Source organism: Argiope bruennichi, chromosome 3 (genome assembly GCF_947563725.1).
Source record: "Argiope bruennichi chromosome 3, qqArgBrue1.1, whole genome shotgun sequence".
Classification (NCBI taxonomy): Eukaryota; Metazoa; Arthropoda; class Arachnida; order Araneae; family Araneidae; genus Argiope; species Argiope bruennichi.
Genome location: NC_079153.1, coordinates 29,759,139 through 29,779,946, shown reverse-complemented (window position 1 = coordinate 29,779,946; position 20,808 = coordinate 29,759,139). Strand labels below are relative to the sequence as shown.

Here is a 20,808-nt window from a genome sequence, read left to right as displayed (position 1 = left end):
GTTTTGCTATTTGTTTGTCAAAATTTGCTACTTAAAGCTGCTTTTATTAAAATCACAAAAACAAGATTTGTTTGAAAGTTTCGAGGGGAAATGGACCCCCAGAATTTGCAGTGCCCATAGAAGACTTTAATTAAACCCTGACTTCGGGAGGCATAAAATTCGAGAATCAATGAATTGCATTTAGAATAACATTATGTTTATTCTACAACTAGATTTTTTCAAATTTCAAATGGCAGTTAAAGAGTGCGAGAACATATTAGTCCCTTTTACAACATAGAAATCGACTGAATTATGGTTTTTCAAAATAAATAATTTTATGCTTCTGATGATCAAAATCTCACCTGTGAAGCAGAAAGCTTGTTAAGGTCTTTACCAAATGTGGTTATTTCAATGAGGAGGAGGCAGAATATATGTGACTAGCCTTAAATCCTTTTTAGAACGAGACAAGATAGTAAATCAGTGAGCTCCCTAGTTGTTCCATTGTTAAATATAAACATGAAATTTCGTAATCTTCAGATTCATATTAATAGAATTTCGACTTTTTTTTAAGTTTGTGGCGGATAATCTATACTTATATAAAGCTCCGTGTGTGTGTGTGTCGGCGCTCTACAGGCCAGACCGTTTGACCTACAGCTACCAAATTTGGTACATGTATACCTTGGAGGTTGGGAATGTGCACCTGGGGTCCCTTTTTTGAATTTTTAATTAGAATTTTAATTATTAATTAAAAACTAACTTTCCCGCCAAAAAAAATCTTTTCATTTTCCCCACCGCTAAATGAGTAAGGCTTCAGTTTTTTCCCCCCACACTAATGAGGCTAGGGTTAACATTTTTCGGCCGATTATTTCATACGATTCTATTTATTTTCTTAATGTTTGATGCATTTAAAATTAAATATTATTAATTAATCGATCTTTCAGATTCATTCTGAAGTACTTTTAAATTAAAATAAAACAGAATAAAGGAAATTAAAAATTTCTAATCTGCATAGCGTTACCCGAACTAGCGTAGAAAATCCACTCATTTGCATTACCATAATCGGCGTTGAAAATTCACGCATGCGCATTGTGTTCTGATTGTTGAGAACTATTTTCATCGGAACTCGGTTTTAATTATTTTTAGGTTAGTTGTGTGCTTTTGTAATTAAATTGTATTTATGTTAGTTATATATTTTTTGTATATGCTTGTAATTTTAAATACATTGTTTTTTAAGTAGTTTTTTTAACTTGTTTTCGACGGATTATTTTAAACGCTTCTTTTCATTTTCTTAGTGTTTGATGCATTTAAAACTAAACGTTGTTAATTAATCGATCTGTACATGATGAATCTGAGAAAATTATGTTGAAAAGTTCTTGAGATATTATATGAATTAAGAAAGATATTCTTTAGTGCCCATAAGGTTTAAATACTCAGCGACTCTGTTTTCAGTACTCATATTAAAAAAATATGCTTCGTTTCAGTAAAAAAAAAAAAATGTTCTGATATCAATTGCACTTTAATCATTTCCACTTTAACTTAAAGCATAAATTCTACGGGAATTAACAGAAAATTAGAGAGATACATATTACGTTACGGCTGAAAGCCTTTATAATATTATGAGTGAATTATATGACTACCAAAATTAGAAGCTTTAAAATATTTTGATGAGAAGCTATTAAAATAGAAGTTACATAAAATATTTAATTATTAAAATTTTAACGGGAATTAAGATTGGCGAACCGGCTGATTGCCAAAGGCGGCTAGTTAGAAATAAAAAAATAAAATGTCACTCTTAGTTTCAACGAACCGTGAAAAGGAAGAAATATTTCTAAGTTTTGTAGGGTCAAATTAGATTCTGTAAAAACTCCATTCCTTTCCAAAAAAAAGTTTTTTTTTTTTTTTTTTTTTTTTTTTGAGATTTTTTATATTTTTATTAGCGGATTTTAAAAAATAAATATTACAACAAAAATAAAACAACAAAATGTCAAGTATTTTGATTTCTTTGTTTTAATTATTTATCTTATAATGATTTGGTTTTCAGCGTTTACCATACGAAAAAAAAAAATTTAATTTAAAAACAATTTGAAATAACATGGCAAAAAAAGGAAGGGGGGAAAATTCTTTTTTTTTATATATATATATTTTAAATGCTTTAAGTTTTACAAACTGATTGTAAGTTAATCAACTAATTACAAATTTTAGATCACATTAATCCACAGTCAAATTTGAAAACTTTTAAAAAAAATCCTTGTTTAATTTTCTGAAATGCAAACTATACTTGAATTTAATTTAAATACATTCGAGTGCAAACCTTTGAAAATCAAATTAAAGCACCATATTGCATTCCTTTGAAAATTAAATCTGGGGATCTTAAGTTTCCTTATCGTCGCCTCCCTCAAAAACACAAGTTAGCTTATAATATAATATAATATTATAAGTTAAGTTGTGCGATATATATATATATATATATATATATATATATATATATCGCGAAGAATGATATGCTCTTTAACCTATGGATGCTGCAATACCTCCACCCCTCACGTTATAAATGTTATTGGCTTGTGTTTTATTTATAATATAGATGATGAATGATGTAGATAGTTACTATGACTTTTTATGTATTTTCTTCTATTTCTACTTATTTGTGTATATCATAAGATTATATATATATATATATATATATATATATATATATATATATATATATATATATATATATATATATATATATATATATATAGTTTACTTAAATATATATTGCATAATTAGCTAAATAATGCCCAATTATTATAATTAAAATTAAATTCGTGCTATTCCAATCTCATATATATATATATATTTTTAAATTCATTTTACTTAGCTCTCTTTTATAGTAATTAAATGTAAGGGCCTAATTCATTCATTTCATTAATTGTTAAACATTCAATGCATTGCAAAATTAATGCATACAATTTAATGGTAGGGCCAATGGGTCGTCAAAGTCGTTTCGCTTGTAAAAAACCACTAAGTCATATTCATTTTCAAATGTCTTATTAATTATCATTAAAAATATATAAATGTCATTTTATATATAATTTAATTTAATTTAATTTAATTTTTAATGTTAGCTCTTCCTGTCTTAAAATTTCAACAGGAAATATGCAGATTACAGTTAAAAAAGCGGATGCCGTTCTTTTGGCATTTGCCCTAGAAGCCACGTTATGTAAGTGTACCTCTGAGGATAATGTCGTCTCCTGGAAAAAGGGAAGGAAGGAAAGCAAATAACTGCAATTCGCTGCATCAACTTAACGTGTTTTTTTTTTTTTTCTTTTTTTTTTTAACTTGCTTGTTGATTTGCATTTTTAGTGAAGTGTAAATATGCATATTAAAAGTCAGTAAATGGATGTTTAAATTATAAAATGAAAAAGAAGAAAATGTAGAAAGGGGAGTACAAATATCCTGAGCATCTTTATTAGAGGACACCATAGGAACAAAATATTATTGCACCTTGAAAAGAAATAGTGTCATGGCTTGATCACCACTTACTCTCTCTGCACCACTTACACAATAGCGTAGCGACGTGGTGAGAAAGGCGACATAGAGTTTTGCTATACAAGATGAGGGGAGTAAATGCATTTATGTTATTTTTAAAGCCAATTCTGATAGAGGATCGGAAAAACAAAGCAATATCTGAGTGATATTATTTTACCATTGATATGCAAAATCCTCTTATGCTCCGAGCACTATTTATTACCGCATATCGTTATATTAGTACTCAATATCTGCCTTGGTAGTCTGGTAATTAGGTCTCAGCTTCGAAATTGCAAGGTTTTAGATTCGAAACTATCAATATCCTATTGCTTAAGTGGGCATGATGCACGTTAAATCTGACTTCAAATCCATTCGTATGAGATATAAGATTGGGAAGCTCTGTGTCGACTCTTTATCTGATTATGGTTCAAAGGAACGAAGTTCGTCTCTAACAACCCTCTTTTTGTTTGCCCCTTGGGTATTAATATTACTGAATTAAACAGCTCTATTTGATTATATCTGAATAGAAAATACTTTTCCAGTATCAAATTTTCTATTACTGACAAATTTTTTCAGTTTTTCATAGTCTGCTAATATCTATAGTATAATAATTATTTTGATAATTTTATGTTTATTTTACGCAACATATCTTAACTTAGATTTATAAAAATTAGCTTAAAATTGTTTTCCTAATTCTTGGAAACGAGTATACAATTTCAATAATTCAAGGAGGTCATAGAATAATTATCTGTTTTGAGACTAGTAAAAATAATGAGATCAAAACTTAGATTGGAAATCCAGGTATTGTTCTCATTATTTGAACACGGCTCAAAACTATGATGGCCGTCCCAAAACAGCCCTTGTGTTACTACTGTTTAATAACCAATCTGAATCTCGCTCAATTTATCAAAACGATTCATCAAACAATTTATTCAATTTATCAAACAATCAAAATAAATTCGAAATAAATATTATTCAATTCTTACTTCACATCAACCATTTCATGAGATTTAGATTGCAATATAAAAAAAATATGGGTTTTTCCGAATCAAAACATTACATGCATTTGAAAATTCGTAATTTTAATATTTTGTCATCGCTTGTAACTTGTTTGTTATATTTACGAATTTAAAATACCGATCATATTTTCGAGATTAAGGATAAGAGAAAACTGCACGATTTTAAGGAGATATAATTTTGTATTTATTTATTTTTAGCAAAAGTAAAGAAATAAGGAGTGCCAAGACGGCATTCCACCGTGTTCCGATTCCACTACCCCCTTGGGCCATACCAGTTTGTTATAATTATTCATAAATATGCAGTTTTAAAATGGATTAATATATTTTCTAGAGATATTCGGGCATTAGAGAACAATGGAAACTAAAGTCAAGAATCTGCACTTCAATTATTGACTTCTCATTCCAATTTTAATTAGTATTTATGTCTAATTGAAAGATATTCTATTTTAGAACTCTATAGCTGTTTTTGTTTAATTAAGAAATCTTTGAATATTCCATGTCGTTCTTATTTTTGGTTATAAGGGATGTGAACAATTCAATTTCAGTTTATAAATATAAAATTCGAGATTACTTTTGGATGTTAAAAATCGAAAGAAAAAATTTGTTTTGAAATGAATATGTTGCGAATTTCTTATACTATGTTACAATAGTTTGTTAGTTTTTCTTAAATCAGATTTACGAAATTCGATTACTTTGACTCATAAAACACAAGCAATTCTCACAAATAAATGGGAAAAAAAAAAAAACTTTTATGATTGCTACATTATTTAAAATTTTCACCATGAAAGAGATTATTTTTTCCAAGGTTTCCACCCTTCCGCTACGGTTTGCTCATTGTAAAACTTAATCTGCAAGTGACGAATTTAAGGAAGGCCCCTTTAAAGCGGATTTTGATAACAAGTTTGTACGGATGCATAAACAAACAATTATATCTAGCCATTACCGAAACGTCTACCACTTCTCCCTTTCTTCTAGACAAAGAAGCATCTTCCTTGATTTTTAATTCGCCTTTCATCTCTTGAATGTTTTCATTATTATTATGCTTATCATCTCAACGTTCCGGCAGCTGTTGAAGTATTCGAAATCATGTTTCTTTATTGCCGACCTTGGAGGGAAAACTGGACTTTCCAAAAAAGATGCTATACCGGTGTTGACCTCTCTGAATGGAAGTTTCACTTCTCATCTTTCTTTTGGGGCTCTACGCTTAGCGATTGGGAAAATTGAAACTGATAATGTCAGTTTCGCAGAAATGGTGGAGGAAGCATCTCTTTATCAGATCAGTATCCCATTAAATGCCGCAATTCATGTTTAAGCAATGACAAGATGAAGATGTTTTGGCTGTTCTGCGGTAAGTGTATATACATTTAAATATCGTTTTCTTAGATATCTACTTCATTTTGCTTTAATGTCTTTACTAATAGTTTCGAATGAATGGAGTGCATTTTAAAACTTGTTCGATATTATTTTAAAAAAAGTTTTTCCAGTAAATCCGGTTGAACGAAAGAATCTGCAAGTATTTCTTATCATTTAAAAATAATTTTATTTCAACTTGAATTTTAGAGATTTCGTTTCAGGGTATATTTTTCATTCATTGTTGAATAGTAATGTACATTAAAAAAATCTTTCTGGATAAAGCTTGTATATCTTCAAAAGGAAGACTTTAAAACATAATATAATATAAATTTTAAAGGCATTTTATTTTTGGAAACTCCAAATATTTATCTGATTTAAAATTTTCAAATTTATCTGAAACATTTAAAACTGTGTATTCTTTACTTAATATGGACTGTATTATTAATGTAAATCTTATGATATTTATACCTTTTTAAAAATTAATTTTAAAATCAGAATAAATAACACATCGTATGAATTACAATACATTATTCATCACACTTCGCATCATCTGACCTATCGCAGAATTTCTGGTTGTAATTCTACTAGAATATATAAATATAACAATGTATATTTAATTCAATTGTAATGTTTGTTTTTTAAATTTTGTTGTAAACTAACTTCTTTTTAATTTAACTTTCAAGTAAAAATATTTATTATAATTGTAGAAGTCATAATTGTTGCTATTATTATAATTGTAGAAGTCATTTATTACAAAAAATGTATTAAATGCAGAGAAATTTCGTATCGTTTTAGATGATAAGAAAAAAGGTTTAACGTAAATTCATTATGATGGCATTCTAATGTTTAAAAAAAAAGGGAAAAAAATCTTAATTTGATATTTAACCTTAGTATTCAACTTTTTTGAAAGTATACGATTGAAATAATAAGAATAAAATTTCGGCTTGGAAATAAGAGATCATAGATTCGAGAACTAAATTCACTGCGCATTAAATTTGCCGTCAAATTCAAATGCTCTCAGATTAAAATTTAGAGATAGGGAATACAATAGTTGCTTTTCCGTAATATATTTTGCTCGAATGAAAAAACCACACCTTCAATTCAGAACAATTTTTAAAGATTAAAGAATACATCTCAACAATAAAAAAAGACGTAACAATAAATTTCATCTGTATATGTGTACAAGTCAAAAGAGAAATAAAAATGGATTTTATGTATTCTAATTGCTTTAAAATGTCATTTCTGTAATAGGGAAAATTACGTACATCAATATATTTCTAAGGCAGAATGTATGCTGCATATATTGCTTTTCACAATGTTTTCTGTTACAGAGATGGTATTTGAAAACAACGAAACACAAACTCACTTTTCTTTTTCTTTTGACATCATCTGTATATTGATGATATGGATTTTATCCTTGCTAATGACTTTAAAATTCTAAATTAAAAAATTAAATGGTAGGAAAGGAAATTTATTTGATTTTTATTTCTTAAAATGCATATTCAAAATTTACTGAAAACAAAATTACTATTTGCTATATATTTAAAAAAACATATATAATGATCATTTTGTTTACTCTATAAAAGTGCATAAGTGATTTGTTAATTGCCGAGCACCATAAAAAATTCACATATTAATTATATATGCATCATTGAATTAATTATATGCATATTTACCATGAGAAACTTTTGATAAATTAAAATTTTATATTTCGCTTAAAATTAAAATTTTCTATAAAGTTATATATTTAATTTTCTTAGTGATATATCAAATATACTTTTATAATATTTTAATATATATTTTTCTTTCACAACAGATATGTAGAAATTTATGAAACCTTGGCACTCTCTTGAGCTAGATTTAGTTTTGAAATTCCTGATTCATTTATACTTTTCTGTTTCTCATTTAACATATTTTATATTGAGAAAGAAGATTTTTCCCCCTTGTTTTTATGGAACAGAAATTTTTCAGGAATTTGTTTTTTTTAGTTAGTTTATTTGAAAACTGAAAAAAAACAAATGGCTGTTCTGCAAAATGAATTCGGAAATTTTTTTATTACATTTATTCTGAATTTATTTTTATATTTAGTATAATGTGAAGGAAATAAGGCTGTTATTTGTTGAAATTTTTCGCGATAGATTAAAGTGCAAACTTAGAAGGAATTAAAAATGAATTTTCTCCCCTTCAAATCCAATGTAATTTGAATAATTTTTTACTGAATGTTCATTTTACCTTAATATAAAGGAAATCTTCAGTTTTCGAACTATGTAAAATATCGAAATTTCTCATGTAGCAAAAAAATGTTGCATAATATTTTCTTTCATGGTGTTGTATGACAGAATTATCTTTATTTCACTGAACAATATCATGAATGTTGCAATAATATAGTATAAAACTGTTGTAGAATGTTTTCATGCAAATGTAAATATATAAATATATTCTTTTATTCATACATTTTCATACAAAATTCTGCATTTATTTTAATAATAGTTGCTCCCCAAATCCTAAAATAAAAGTTGGGAATTAATCGTCTGAACGTAGAATTTTATTCGTGTAAATCGTTTGATCGTTTGATTCGTATAAATCGTTTGATCTGTTTAATAAATGTTTAAATCTTTAAAAATCGTCTGAGATTAAATAAAATAACTTGAAATAATAAAAATACATTCAAGTGTTCGATTGCTGACAAAACAATGACATTTTTCTTTGGCAGTGGCAGTCTTTGGCTGTTTCATTGATATTTGCTATACTAGAGGAGTAAACCTGGGTTTGTGTGATGATACCTATTTTAATTGCCTTTGTGGACAATCTGATTTTCATGCTCGTTTGAAAGTAAAGCAGTAAGTATATAAAAAAGCACAGCTTGCAACGCTTTGCCTCTGTTGGCTTACGTTCGTTTTTTGTTCTTGCTTGAGCTGCAGATACTTGTGAAATACAGGAGAGAAGATCTATGGCATAGCTTTTTTCTGTAATTAAGCATATCCATTATTGATTATTAATTAATAAATAGCATTTTGTATCTAAAGAAGATTACATTTTTTGAAACAATTCAAACGACCATTTATAAAACACATTAAAATTTTATAGCGTAGCTGATAAATATTCACCTGTATCTCTATTATTTTGTCAGTTTATTTTGACTGACCACATTAGACAACATTTTAAAAATTTTGGACTTTTTTTAATTCTAAATTTCTTATTTTAAAGAAAGTTAAAACAGAAGTACACAATCAAATTAGAGAGGGTGTTTATATTTCTTATAAGTGAACTCATTTGTTATCGATATTATATTGCATTTCTGTTTTTCTTCGAAATGTCGCTGCTATAAATTAAGAAAAGCAATTTTATTGAAAAAAGGATATAATTTCTTTCATCAATATCTTTATATTCAAATTTATCTGTAATTTAATTGGATATGCTAGTGGCTTAAGATTTTGTGCTTTTTGGCTTGGAGAAAATATCAGTGTATTTATTTTCTCTCTTTCTTTTCATGTTACTTTGTCGTCTGCATTTTGTAATTACTTACAAAACCTTTGGCAATGCTTTAAGTTATTATGTGGCGCTAATTTGGATAATAATGTTATAACTTGAATGTTGAAATAAGAATAAATCAAATAACCAATCAGATTTTTAAAAGTGTAAATTTATGCTTATTTTGTTGAGAATATAGGTCTTTCTGTGATCAAATATTATACTGGAAGTCATAGATCTACTTTATCAAATCTTCTACAAAGAAAATATTTTTTACAAAGGGATAAGATGTAGTGGATTGTAAGTGAAGATTATCATGGAAAAACAAAGTATTTAGCTTGCAGTGTTGTAAAATTTGATAACAAGAGAAATAAAAATAAAGTTACGATTAAGTATATATAGAAGAACTTTCCCAAAATAATTTCTGCATGGTTTATACAAAAATAGACAAAATGCAAGAGAATGTCCAAGTTAACAACATTCCATGTGAGAGGCCAACAAAAAGGTCCCGAAAGTGTAAATAAAAGAATGGTTGTGGGATGGTTTGAAGAATGGTTTTGGGATGTTTCTCTTATGAAGAAAAAAAGTCTGTGAGTATGAGTTCCATTTTCACAATTTGATTCGAGGTTTCGTACTTTCCTTAGTATTCTTGGGAAGAAATCATAACACACAGCATTACAAGCTTAGAATTTATTTCAAATTTGATGGGCAGAAATGTACCAAAATATGCTGATAGTTCATTTAGTGCCCAATTTTGATATATTTATTAAAGCAGATGTGTTTTTACAATAGGAAGCTGCCTGTGTGCATGTGCCCGTATCATTTTAAGATAGGTTTCTCAAAGAAAAAGTAAATACTATGGATTTTTGCCTGCAAAGATACCGAATTTAAATCTGAATAAAAATGTCTATTTGTTTTTGGTTATTTACTTCATTACTACCAATCTATTTATTTCAAAGGCAAGTAATATTATACGAATAACTAATTGTGAAATCCCTATTCTAGTTATTATAATTGGGATGAAAAATCTGGGATTTCCCCTAATCTGGATCATCCCCTAATACCAAAGAGTCAGAGTTAATAAATATAAAAAACGTCAGTGAACGAAGAAAAATTTGAAGAAAGCGCGCATGAAAAACAGTTTTTGGATCGGAATTTCTTGGTGACTGAAAGTGAGCTTGTTCCAATGGTATGTTCTTTGAATATGAATTGAATACTTTAAAAGATACACGAGAATATGCTCAATATCATTTTCTTGGTTACAGAAGAGACCGTCAGGATTGTTGTAAAGTCAAAATTTATTCAGTAAAGACTGGATGATGATCATCCTGGTAATTAGAGGAGCTGTTATCACATCTTCTCTTCTATAAAGAGATGAGGAAAGGGAAAGAATAGATGGAATATCGCCTAGAGCTTCTTGGTACTTACTATTTCAACAAATTTAGTGCATATTTTGGTGTGAGGTTTTTTGATAAGAAGAGGTTAGATCAATCAACAGCATTCTACTTAAAGCCCTATTCCAGTTCTCGATTTAGTTTGGATATCAGTAGCATAATTGCACGTATTTCATCAGTGAAAGGCAGCTATTCAACCTCGACAAAGTCGCAGCTTATTATAATATAATATTTAATTTAAATTATATATTTATAATATTTAATTTAATTTAAAGTTTAATATTAACTTTACTTCTTTACTATGCCATATGTCTGGAGTATTATATATGGTATAGCAAAATTTTTGTATCTTACACTTTTTAAATTTTTTGTATCATAGTTTGTGCATTATTTATCAACGAAGATTAAAGTTTGTTTATTTTATTAATTTTTTGATATTGTACTTGTTTTGGCTCTCAGATTTATATAAATATAATTTATAAATTCCTTTGTTCTTTTGTTCTGTGATATTTATATAAATTTGCTGTAGAAAGAATATAAATTTTATTACCAACAGAAAATTAATGTAATAAATAAAGTATTTTCCGAACAAAATATATAATTACTTCTGTGACTTTTTTTTTTCTTTTTCCTTTCTTTCTTTTTTCCCTTTTTATATGAACGGAAAACGGGTTTTGAAATTTGAGTTCATGAAGTGTGGTAGAAAATAATTTCCATTCCTTTTCCATCGGATTATATCTCACTATTATCTCACTATTTAATTCACTTTTATAAATCATCTTGTAATTGATTACATTAAAGAAACTCTAATAATATTGAAGGTAAATGAGTGCTTGTTCTGTTTGTACTGCATGGAACAGATCTAATTTGACCGAAGAATTGTATAAGAATTTAAATTAAGTATATTTTCATTTATTGACTAAAACAAAATAAAATACAATATTTTACGACTTTTAAAACATTTCCCAATTAGAACAATATGCCTTTCTGTTCACGGCTAAAAAAAGTAACTATTGGTTCTCGATTGGAATGTTCAGTTGTTATATTTACAATTTAGACATTAATTTAATTTCTATTTAATAGTCAAGAAGGAAAGTAGCAACATTTTTTTTTAAAAAATAATTCTCAATTTGAAAAATTTAATGGTTTGCTACTCCCCCCTTTGATTCTCTTTTTTTTAGAGAAAGAGCGGTAATTGGAGAAGAAGTTCAATTTTGCCCAAAGTAAACTTTAGAAATCCAAAATTTAATAGTTAATTTATCTAGATTTTTTAATGGTTTTTTTTTTTTTTTTTTTTTTTTTTAATACAGGGTGGTCGGAAATTCTTTCCCTGAATACAAAACTTTACTACGAAAAAACCATTAAATATAATACATAATTCTTTTTTAAATATGAAATTATCGTGTTCTGAAATTTTTTGGTCCAATATATGGCGGAACTAATGCAGAAATAATGATTTTTCATTCGATTGTTATCAAAATGGCTTCAATAAAGTCATGGCGAAATTAGAATCAGCGACGTCCATGCTCACCCGATACTATTCCACTAACTTTTTTTCTCTTTGTGTTTCATAAGTGACTAAATGTCTGCAATACCAGATAAATATATTAAAACACTTAAAGTTAAGATCACAGATGTTGTATCTAATGTGACAGCCAAAACGTTGGATAACAGAACTTGGCTGGAATTGGTCATTCTTCGATCTACCAAGGATACTTGCATCGAAGCTTACTGACATAAATGGTTTTATTGGATAGAAGTGGTCATTCTTCTATCTACCAAGGATGCTTACATCGAAGCTTACTGACATAAATGGTTTTATTGGATAGAAGTGGTCATTCTTCGATCTACCAAGGATACTTGCATCGAAGCTTACTGACATAAATGGTTTTATTGGATAGAAGTGGTCATTCTTCTATCTACCAAGGATACTTGCATCGAAGCTTACTGACATAAATGGTTTTATTGGATAGAAGTGGACATTCTTCGATCTACCAAGGATACTTGCATCGAAGCTTACTGACATAAATGGTTTTATTGGATAGAAGTGGTCATTCTTCTATCTACCAAGGATACTTGCATCGAAGCTTACTGACATAAATGGTTTTATTGGATAGAAGTGGTCATTCTTCGATCTACCAAGGATACTTGCATCGAAGCTTACTGACATAAATGGTTTTATTGGATAGAAGTGGTCATTCTTCGATCTACCAAGGATACTTGCATCGAAGCTTACTGACATAAATGGTTTTATTGGATAGAAGTGGTCATTCTTCGATCTACCAAGGATACTTGCATCGAAGCTTACTGACATAAATGGTTTTATTGGATAGAAGTGGTCATTCTTCTATCTACCAAGGATACTTGCATCGAAGCTTACTGACATAAATGGTTTTATTGGATAGAAGTGGTCATTCTTCTATCTACCAAGGATACTTGCATCGAAGCTTACTGACATAAATGGTTTTATTGGATAGAAGTGGTCATTCTTCTATCTACCAAGGATACTTGCATCGAAGCTTACTGACATAAATGGTTTTATTGGATAGAAGTGGTCATTCTTCTATCTACCAAGGATACTTGCATCGAAGCTTACTGACATAAATGGTTTTATTGGATAGAAGTGGTCATTCTTCGATCTACCAAGGATACTTGCATCGAAGCTTACTGACATAAATGGTTTTATTGGATAGAAGTGGTCATTCTTCTATCTACCAAGGATACTTGCATCGAAGCTTACTGACATAAATGGTTTTATTGGATAGAAGTGGTCATTCTTCGATCTACCAAGGATACTTGCATCGAAGCTTACTGACATAAATGGTTTTATTGGATAGAAGTGGTCATTCTTCTATCTACCAAGGATACTTGCATCGAAGCTTACTGACATAAATGGTTTTATTGGATAGAAGTGGTCATTCTTCTATCTACCAAGGATACTTGCATCGAAGCTTACTGACATAAATGGTTTTATTGGATAGAAGTGGTCATTCTTCTATCTACCAAGGATACTTGCATCGAAGCTTACTGACATAAATGGTTTTATTGGATAGAAGTGGTCATTCTTCTATCTACCAAGGATACTTGCATCGAAGCTTACTGACATAAATGGTTTTATTGGATAGAAGTGGTCATTCTTCGATCTACCAAGGATACTTGCATCGAAGCTTACTGACATAAATGGTTTTATTGGATAGAAGTGGTCATTCTTCTATCTACCAAGGATACTTGCATCGAAGCTTACTGACATAAATGGTTTTATTGGATAGAAGTGGTCATTCTTCTATCTACCAAGGATACTTGCATCGAAGCTTACTGACATAAATGGTTTTATTGGATAGAAGTGGTCATTCTTCTATCTACCAAGGATACTTGCATCGAAGCTTACTGACATAAATCGTTTTATTGGATAGAAGTGGTCATTCTTCGATCTACCAAGGATACTTGCATCGAAGCTTACTGACATAAATGGTTTTATTGGATAGAAGTGGTCATTCTTCGATCTACCAAGGATACTTGCATCGAAGCTTACTGACATAAATGGTTTTATTGGATAGAAGTGGTCATTCTTCGATCTACCAAGGATACTTGCATCGAAGCTTACTGACATAAATGGTTTTATTGGATAGAAGTGGACATTCTTCTATCTACCAAGGATACTTGCATCGAAGCTTACTGACATAAATGGTTTTATTGGATAGAAGTGGACATTCTTCGATCTACCAAGGATGCTTACATTGAAATGTACTGATATAAGTGATTTTATTAAAAACTTTATAACCGCCTTCACCGTATATCGATCAACCACATGTCAAATTATAACATCTTCTTACAATATTTTTTTATAAACTAGAAAAGATTTTGCGACTTTCCTATATTACAGAATGGTTGGAATTGATCATTGATATGGAACTTAATATTTATTCTATAATTTCTTCGAAATTTTGTAGTGGTTACAAAATTCCTATTAGGTAGGGTTTTTTTTTACCATAGGAATTGCCATACGTTTCGTTTAGTGGTAAATTGGGGATTTAAAGCCTTAAAAAAATAAAATTCTACAAAATTATATCCTTTCATGGACTGTGTACATGTCCTGTGTTTTTGGTATGTTCGACCTTGATTAGATCGAGGAAGGTGATAAAGAATCATAGAATCCATCATAAGTTATTTTACACAATGACAAAAACACCCGAGCATTACAGTTTCCCATTACGAAATTGAAAATTATTTGCATTTTTTTTTATTCCTTCTATTCTTAATCTTTAACAAAATTTGATATTACTCAGAAGTGGATTTCCAATTAAGTAGCTGCCTAAGACCCTCGGTTGAGAAAGGCCGCAATCAAGTCAATCAAAAAATTATATTTTCCTATTTGCTAAGTTTGTAAAAAATAAAAATTCTGTGAATAATGAGGTATTAATATCATTGATCTTGTTCTCATGTGTTTCATTATGTTCACTTAGTTATTAAAATATTTATAAACAACACCAAATACCTGCTTCAATAATACTGTGAACAAACGCATGATTCTTCTTGAATCATAATTTATGAGAACAAATAAGGAAAGATTGACCTAAAAAAATCATTAATATACCAAAAATATGTGGAAATGCGAAACAAAACTGATAATAGTATTAAAAGAAGAATGCGAAACAAAATTAATAACTTTATTCAAAGAAGGATGTGAAACAAAATTGATAATCGTATTAAAAGAATGATGTGAAACAAAACTAAGAACCTTACTGAAAGAAGGATATGAAACAAGACAGATAACCTTACTAAATGAAGGATGTGAAACAAAACTGATAATCTTATTAAAAGAAAGACATCATAATGTGAAATCCTTCGGCAGAAAAATACCTAAATCGCCCACTAGTAATATTGAAAATGAAACACGTCCGGTTCGTCTGAAGGCATTAAATTTTTAAAAAAAGAAAAGAAAGGAAGGGAAAAGAAAAAGTTTGTCTGCTTTGAAAAATTAGATCTGAGCAAGATCAAGATTATACAATCAATAATTAAATACAAGTTGATTAAATTATTATTCTAGCTTTAAAGCTGCGAATTACTTTCGAAGTCAGATGAAGAAAACAGAAATATTATTGGTGAACATGCCGGTTGCCAAAACAGCTAGTATAAAATAAATATATATCTTGATACTATGTTCCAATCTGTGTTCTAAGAATTATCTAAAAATGAAACTTGGTGGTTTTATTTAAAGGAAATTTCAAAAACATTGTTAATCATATTTCATTTCAATGAGCCAATAAATTTATTTCTTATTTAATCTGTAGTTATTTGAGTATTTTTTACTTGGTTTTGAATTGCATTGATGAAATGATCTGACATTTTTTAAAACTTTTGTATTATTGTGATTAACAAAGGTTTGGGAAATGTAGTTAAACAAATTTAAATTCCAATGTTTTTATTAATTCCTTAACAATGCAGAGAAAATATAGATCTGAGTTTATTTACCATTTTGTTTTTCAAACACTACGTTCGTTAATAATAATATTCCTGTACTATCTATTTTGTTTTACTTTAGCATTGCTTTTACTATGTTATTACGTTAAATACAACTTTTCTATTCGTCAATTAGATGAATTTTTTTAGAAATAACTGAGAAAACATAGCATTTAATTTCTTTTAGATGATTTCTTCTGATGAAAAATTTTATTTTAAAACAAAGGAAATATGAAACGTTTTTTTAAATGGAGGTAAAGAGAAAAAAAGTTTTGAGGAATTTCTTATTAATTTCAACAATTAATTCAATTGCTAAGTAATTAATTTCAACAAATTTAATGCTATGTAAATTTAAGAGCAATATAGTTTAATTTCAATCTATTCATTAAGAAATCTGATTAATTTTTTTTTTATTGCAAAACCTAAATTTTTGAATTTTTAATATTTTTATCATTTCGATTCGTAATATTTTTTTAAACAATTATGTAATTCTATTAAAAGTATCATTTTGCTATAGACCTCGTAATTTCGTGGCTCTGTCACCACATTCTTCTTCCTCATTTCACAAACGAGAGGACATTTTCTCCCTACAAAAACAGGGATAAAAGCAAATTATTGAACTATTAAACTATAAATTATACATCTTTTTTGTATAAAAGGGCATTTTTCTATATGTCATTTCAAAATTATCATTAAGGTTGCAACTTTAGTTAGTAACGACAAATACAATTTTAGCGATTTTTAAAGAAATTGACGCACGTCCATCTTTGACTTGTTTAAGTATACATACGCACGCACACGCACATACTTTTTTTCATATATTTTAAGGACTTTTCTTTTTTACTATAGTTTGCCTTCGTTTTTCACTTTATTTTCCATTTATGGTATATTTTTACTTTTTCTCCTCTGATTTTATATTATTTTGTCTATATATCTCTCTATATCTTTCGATATATATCTCGGTATGCATGAAATTTTACGTTTGTGTAACAAATTCGCTAATAAAATGAAATAAAATTGCAAAATTTTATTACTATATTCATTATCATAGATTTTAAAAGAGAATAAAATAAGTTATATGTTTGTGTAACGATGATTCTCTTTTTTTTTAAACTTAAGAATCTTTTTAAACTTTTGTGATTTAAGAAATTTCACCTATTTTCCCTAAACATTGATTTTTGGGTAAATTATTTTTATTAGAATGGATGTATGATTTAACGGGTGATTTCTAAATAATTTAATGCAGTTTTCATTGAGATTTCTATTCATTTCAAATAAGTATCCATTCTTTTTAAATTCCATTTTTTTTAATTCAACTCTTAATTTCTTATTCTGAAAATGTGCGCTCAATAACTGTGGTGACGCCTTCAATAAAATTGAGAAAAATGTTAATTTAAAAAAATCATAACTTTCAGAAGTATGCTTTAAATGTTTGTATGTTTAACGCGTTGAGAGAAAAAAAAATAATATTAGTCTTTATTAGAATTTTCTTTATAAACAATCAGAAACAAAAGTTCATCCACTTTTCTCTGAAGGATCCATTTTATAGCTCACGAAGTACTCATATATTCCAGATTATGGCATCTGCATTACAATGACTTCTGCAATTTTGCAGTTTTCTGTATCGTATCTTCTTTGTCTAAAATTCATCTACCATTGAAAAAAGTGCACAATTTACTTTCTTTGGATGATATAGTTCCGTTTTAGTGCTGGGGTGAAAAAACCCTAGCACTTTTCTCACAGACGGCATTTTCATAAATTGCAATTTGTGAGTATTATTTGCTGTTTCTTGTCAAAATATTTTACTTTGATATCTGTGCAGACATAGAACATGAAAGAAGATCTTTCCTATGGTTTAGGTAAATATTTATATCATGGTTTTCTTTAAATTGATATTTTAGTTTCTTAAAACAATTTGTTATTTTTCCATAGTATCTGATTATAATGTCTGCACACTTCAAAGATTGAATTTTATGATTTAACTCTTCAATCTACATTCATCTTCCGTTCATTTTCTTTAACGCTGCTCATTATTTTGAGATAATATTTGCGTTAAGGAATGCTTTTTTTTAATAATTTATTATAATTATTATTATTGTGACAACCGCGTTTCAGTTTTTTTTTTTTTTTCAATGATGACGGAAGGGAAAATAATTGTACTTTATTGGAATCGTAAGTATGTTTGAAGCAAATAATATTTACGGTGACATCTCTTGATTATAGAATAAAATCCTCATTGATAACAATTTTTTATCGGATTATTTTCTTTTCTTTTACACAATATTTCCTTGCACACAATATTTTAATCTTAGCACTTTAAACTCTGCTCTGCTATTTTTTTTAAAAATATACTCTCTTTTGTAGACTAAATATTTATTACTAATTAGAGCTTTAAGTAATGCAATTGAATTTTTTTTGCTACAGTCATAAAATAGGGACTCTCAGATTTTTATATTCTTCGTGCTATATAATTCTGTGCTAAAATCCTTTTAAATGTACTTTTGTTTGCATGTAAATTTCACATTCATTACTGATTCATCTAATTTTTTCTTCACCGAATTCACATTCATCTAATTTTATTCATCATAGATTTCACATTCATCTAATTTTATTCATCATAGATTTCACATTCATCTAATTTTTTCTTTAAAAGTAAGTTCTCGTTTTTATGATGATAAAAAAATAATACCGGTCAGAATTGCATAGCCTTCATACTATAAAATTCTGTACTACAGTTTTTCAAAATATACTTCCATTTACATGTATATTTCACATTCATTGCTGATGTCTAATTAGGACTCTAAAAATAAGTTGACATTTTTATTGGTGAATTCATATTTTACATGGAAAAAAAGGTGTGAATATTAGTAACTTATATCAACATCCGGGAAGTCTTTTTTTTTATTATTATTATTTTTTGCGGGAGGAAGTAAGGCGTTCTTCATTTCAAAATCACACAGCGGTATAAAACATTACGAAATGTGGACTGCTTTTTATAGCTCAAGCGTTATCGGTAAGCTTTGCTCCAAATTCTGAGCAAATGTAAAATTTTCATTCAAATTAAATTTTTTTATATTTATTGTTCTTTATAATTAATATTTTCTCTCTGATAACGTTTTAAAAAGATATATCTTGACTAAACCTTTAAAAAACCTCATAAATTTCGTATTAAACAAGTCTAATTTTGAATTTGCTTTCCGTTAGCAGCAAGTTGCAGAATTTGTTCTTTATTTGGGTTAGTTAAAAATTCCAAAATAAATAAATATAATTATCATCTATCAAACTTCTTAATAAGAACATCAGTCATTGGAAATTTGATTAAAGACCCAATGCAGTTTTGGCACTTCATAAATGATTTGAAATTATTGGAGCTTGCCTATGCAAAACTTTCCGCGAAGGACATTGAAGAATATTTTTTATTCAATCGTTTAATAATAATAATCTATTTATTTTTTTAATTTCTCTTGAACTTTTTATTTGGTATTAAATATCTTAATTATAAAGTTCTAAACTAAATATATTTGGGTTTTTTTTTCAAAATATTTACGAAATTTTTTAAAAAAGAATTTCTATGAATTAATTGATCAGAATAAAACTTAATTGATAAGAATAAAAAAATGAATAAAACATTATAAGAATCAAAAATAACCTCAAAGGGGAGAGGAAAATAAGCATTTACTTTTCCTCGCTTGTATATAATGAAGAGAATATTTTCTGTTCTTGCATTGTTTCACGGCCATGAAAACTTTTACATCATATCATATTTGGATATCAGGATACGTACAGAATTTGTTCTAAAAATTTTCTTGCCTATAAAATATCTGCATGAAGTAAACCCTAAATCATTATTCTTTTTTAACTGTCTTTAAATGTTCATAAATAATTGTAAAAATAACAGAAAAATACCCCCCAAATTGATTTGTAGCTTTCTTTAATTATTGATTAAAATTAATTAATTAAGCAGTGCTTTTAAAAAAAAAATATTCCTTTTCCAAGTGAAAAAATGAAAATCAATTATTTTGCGAATTAATTATTGAGCTATTCAAAATCAATTTTAAGCAAAAATATACCCGAGAATTCACATGGTCTAAATATATATTTATACAGAGCAAACAAAGGAACATATAAAAATATATGTGAAAAAAATCTTACATATTATGTATTTTTATTTAATAAATAGATGCAATACATGCATGAAAAGATATTTATTATCATATAAATGAAAAAAATTTGATAAATTTGGAAAATTTATAATTATCTTAATAAATCAATTAATAATTTTTTTAAATATTTTTTCTTTTTTTAAGTACTCTGAACTTACAGTTTTAACTATAGAAAATATTGCTATTTCATTATAGAGGAAAGCCTTGTTTTTTTTTATTAGATACACCCTCAAATATTTATAAAACCTTGCTTACTAGCGTAATATAAAAACAAACTGCTTTTTATCTGATGATGTATAGCATCTTACAAACATTCTGTTTAAGTATTTAAATATATCAACAGAAATTATCTTTTACTGTATAAATGAATATAAATCTCAAAAGCATCAAATTTGAAAAATTTGTAAGGAAAATAATTTTATAAATTTTCATGTGAATTCTCACATAAAGACATTT

The 20,808-nt window shown here is 27.8% G+C and overlaps 1 protein-coding gene across 3 annotated transcripts in view; it reads left to right on the top strand.

Annotated features, from left to right (window-relative positions):
- Positions 1 to 5,651: 5,651 nt before the first annotated feature.
- Positions 5,652 to 20,808, top strand: part of LOC129963048 (limulus clotting factor C-like) — a 55,617-nt gene continuing 40,460 nt past the window's right edge. Inside the window, exons 1-2 of one of the 3 annotated variants that reach the window (XM_056077069.1) lie at positions 5,653 to 5,859; positions 8,578 to 8,704. In XM_056077069.1, coding sequence (XP_055933044.1) covers positions 5,835 to 5,859; positions 8,578 to 8,704 — 152 coding nt within the window. In that variant the 5' untranslated portion in view covers positions 5,653 to 5,834. Of the gene's footprint in view, positions 5,860 to 8,577; positions 8,705 to 19,122; positions 19,203 to 20,808 lie in introns of those variants that run through there. The other 2 variants (XM_056077068.1, XM_056077067.1) reach the window with 2 other exon arrangements.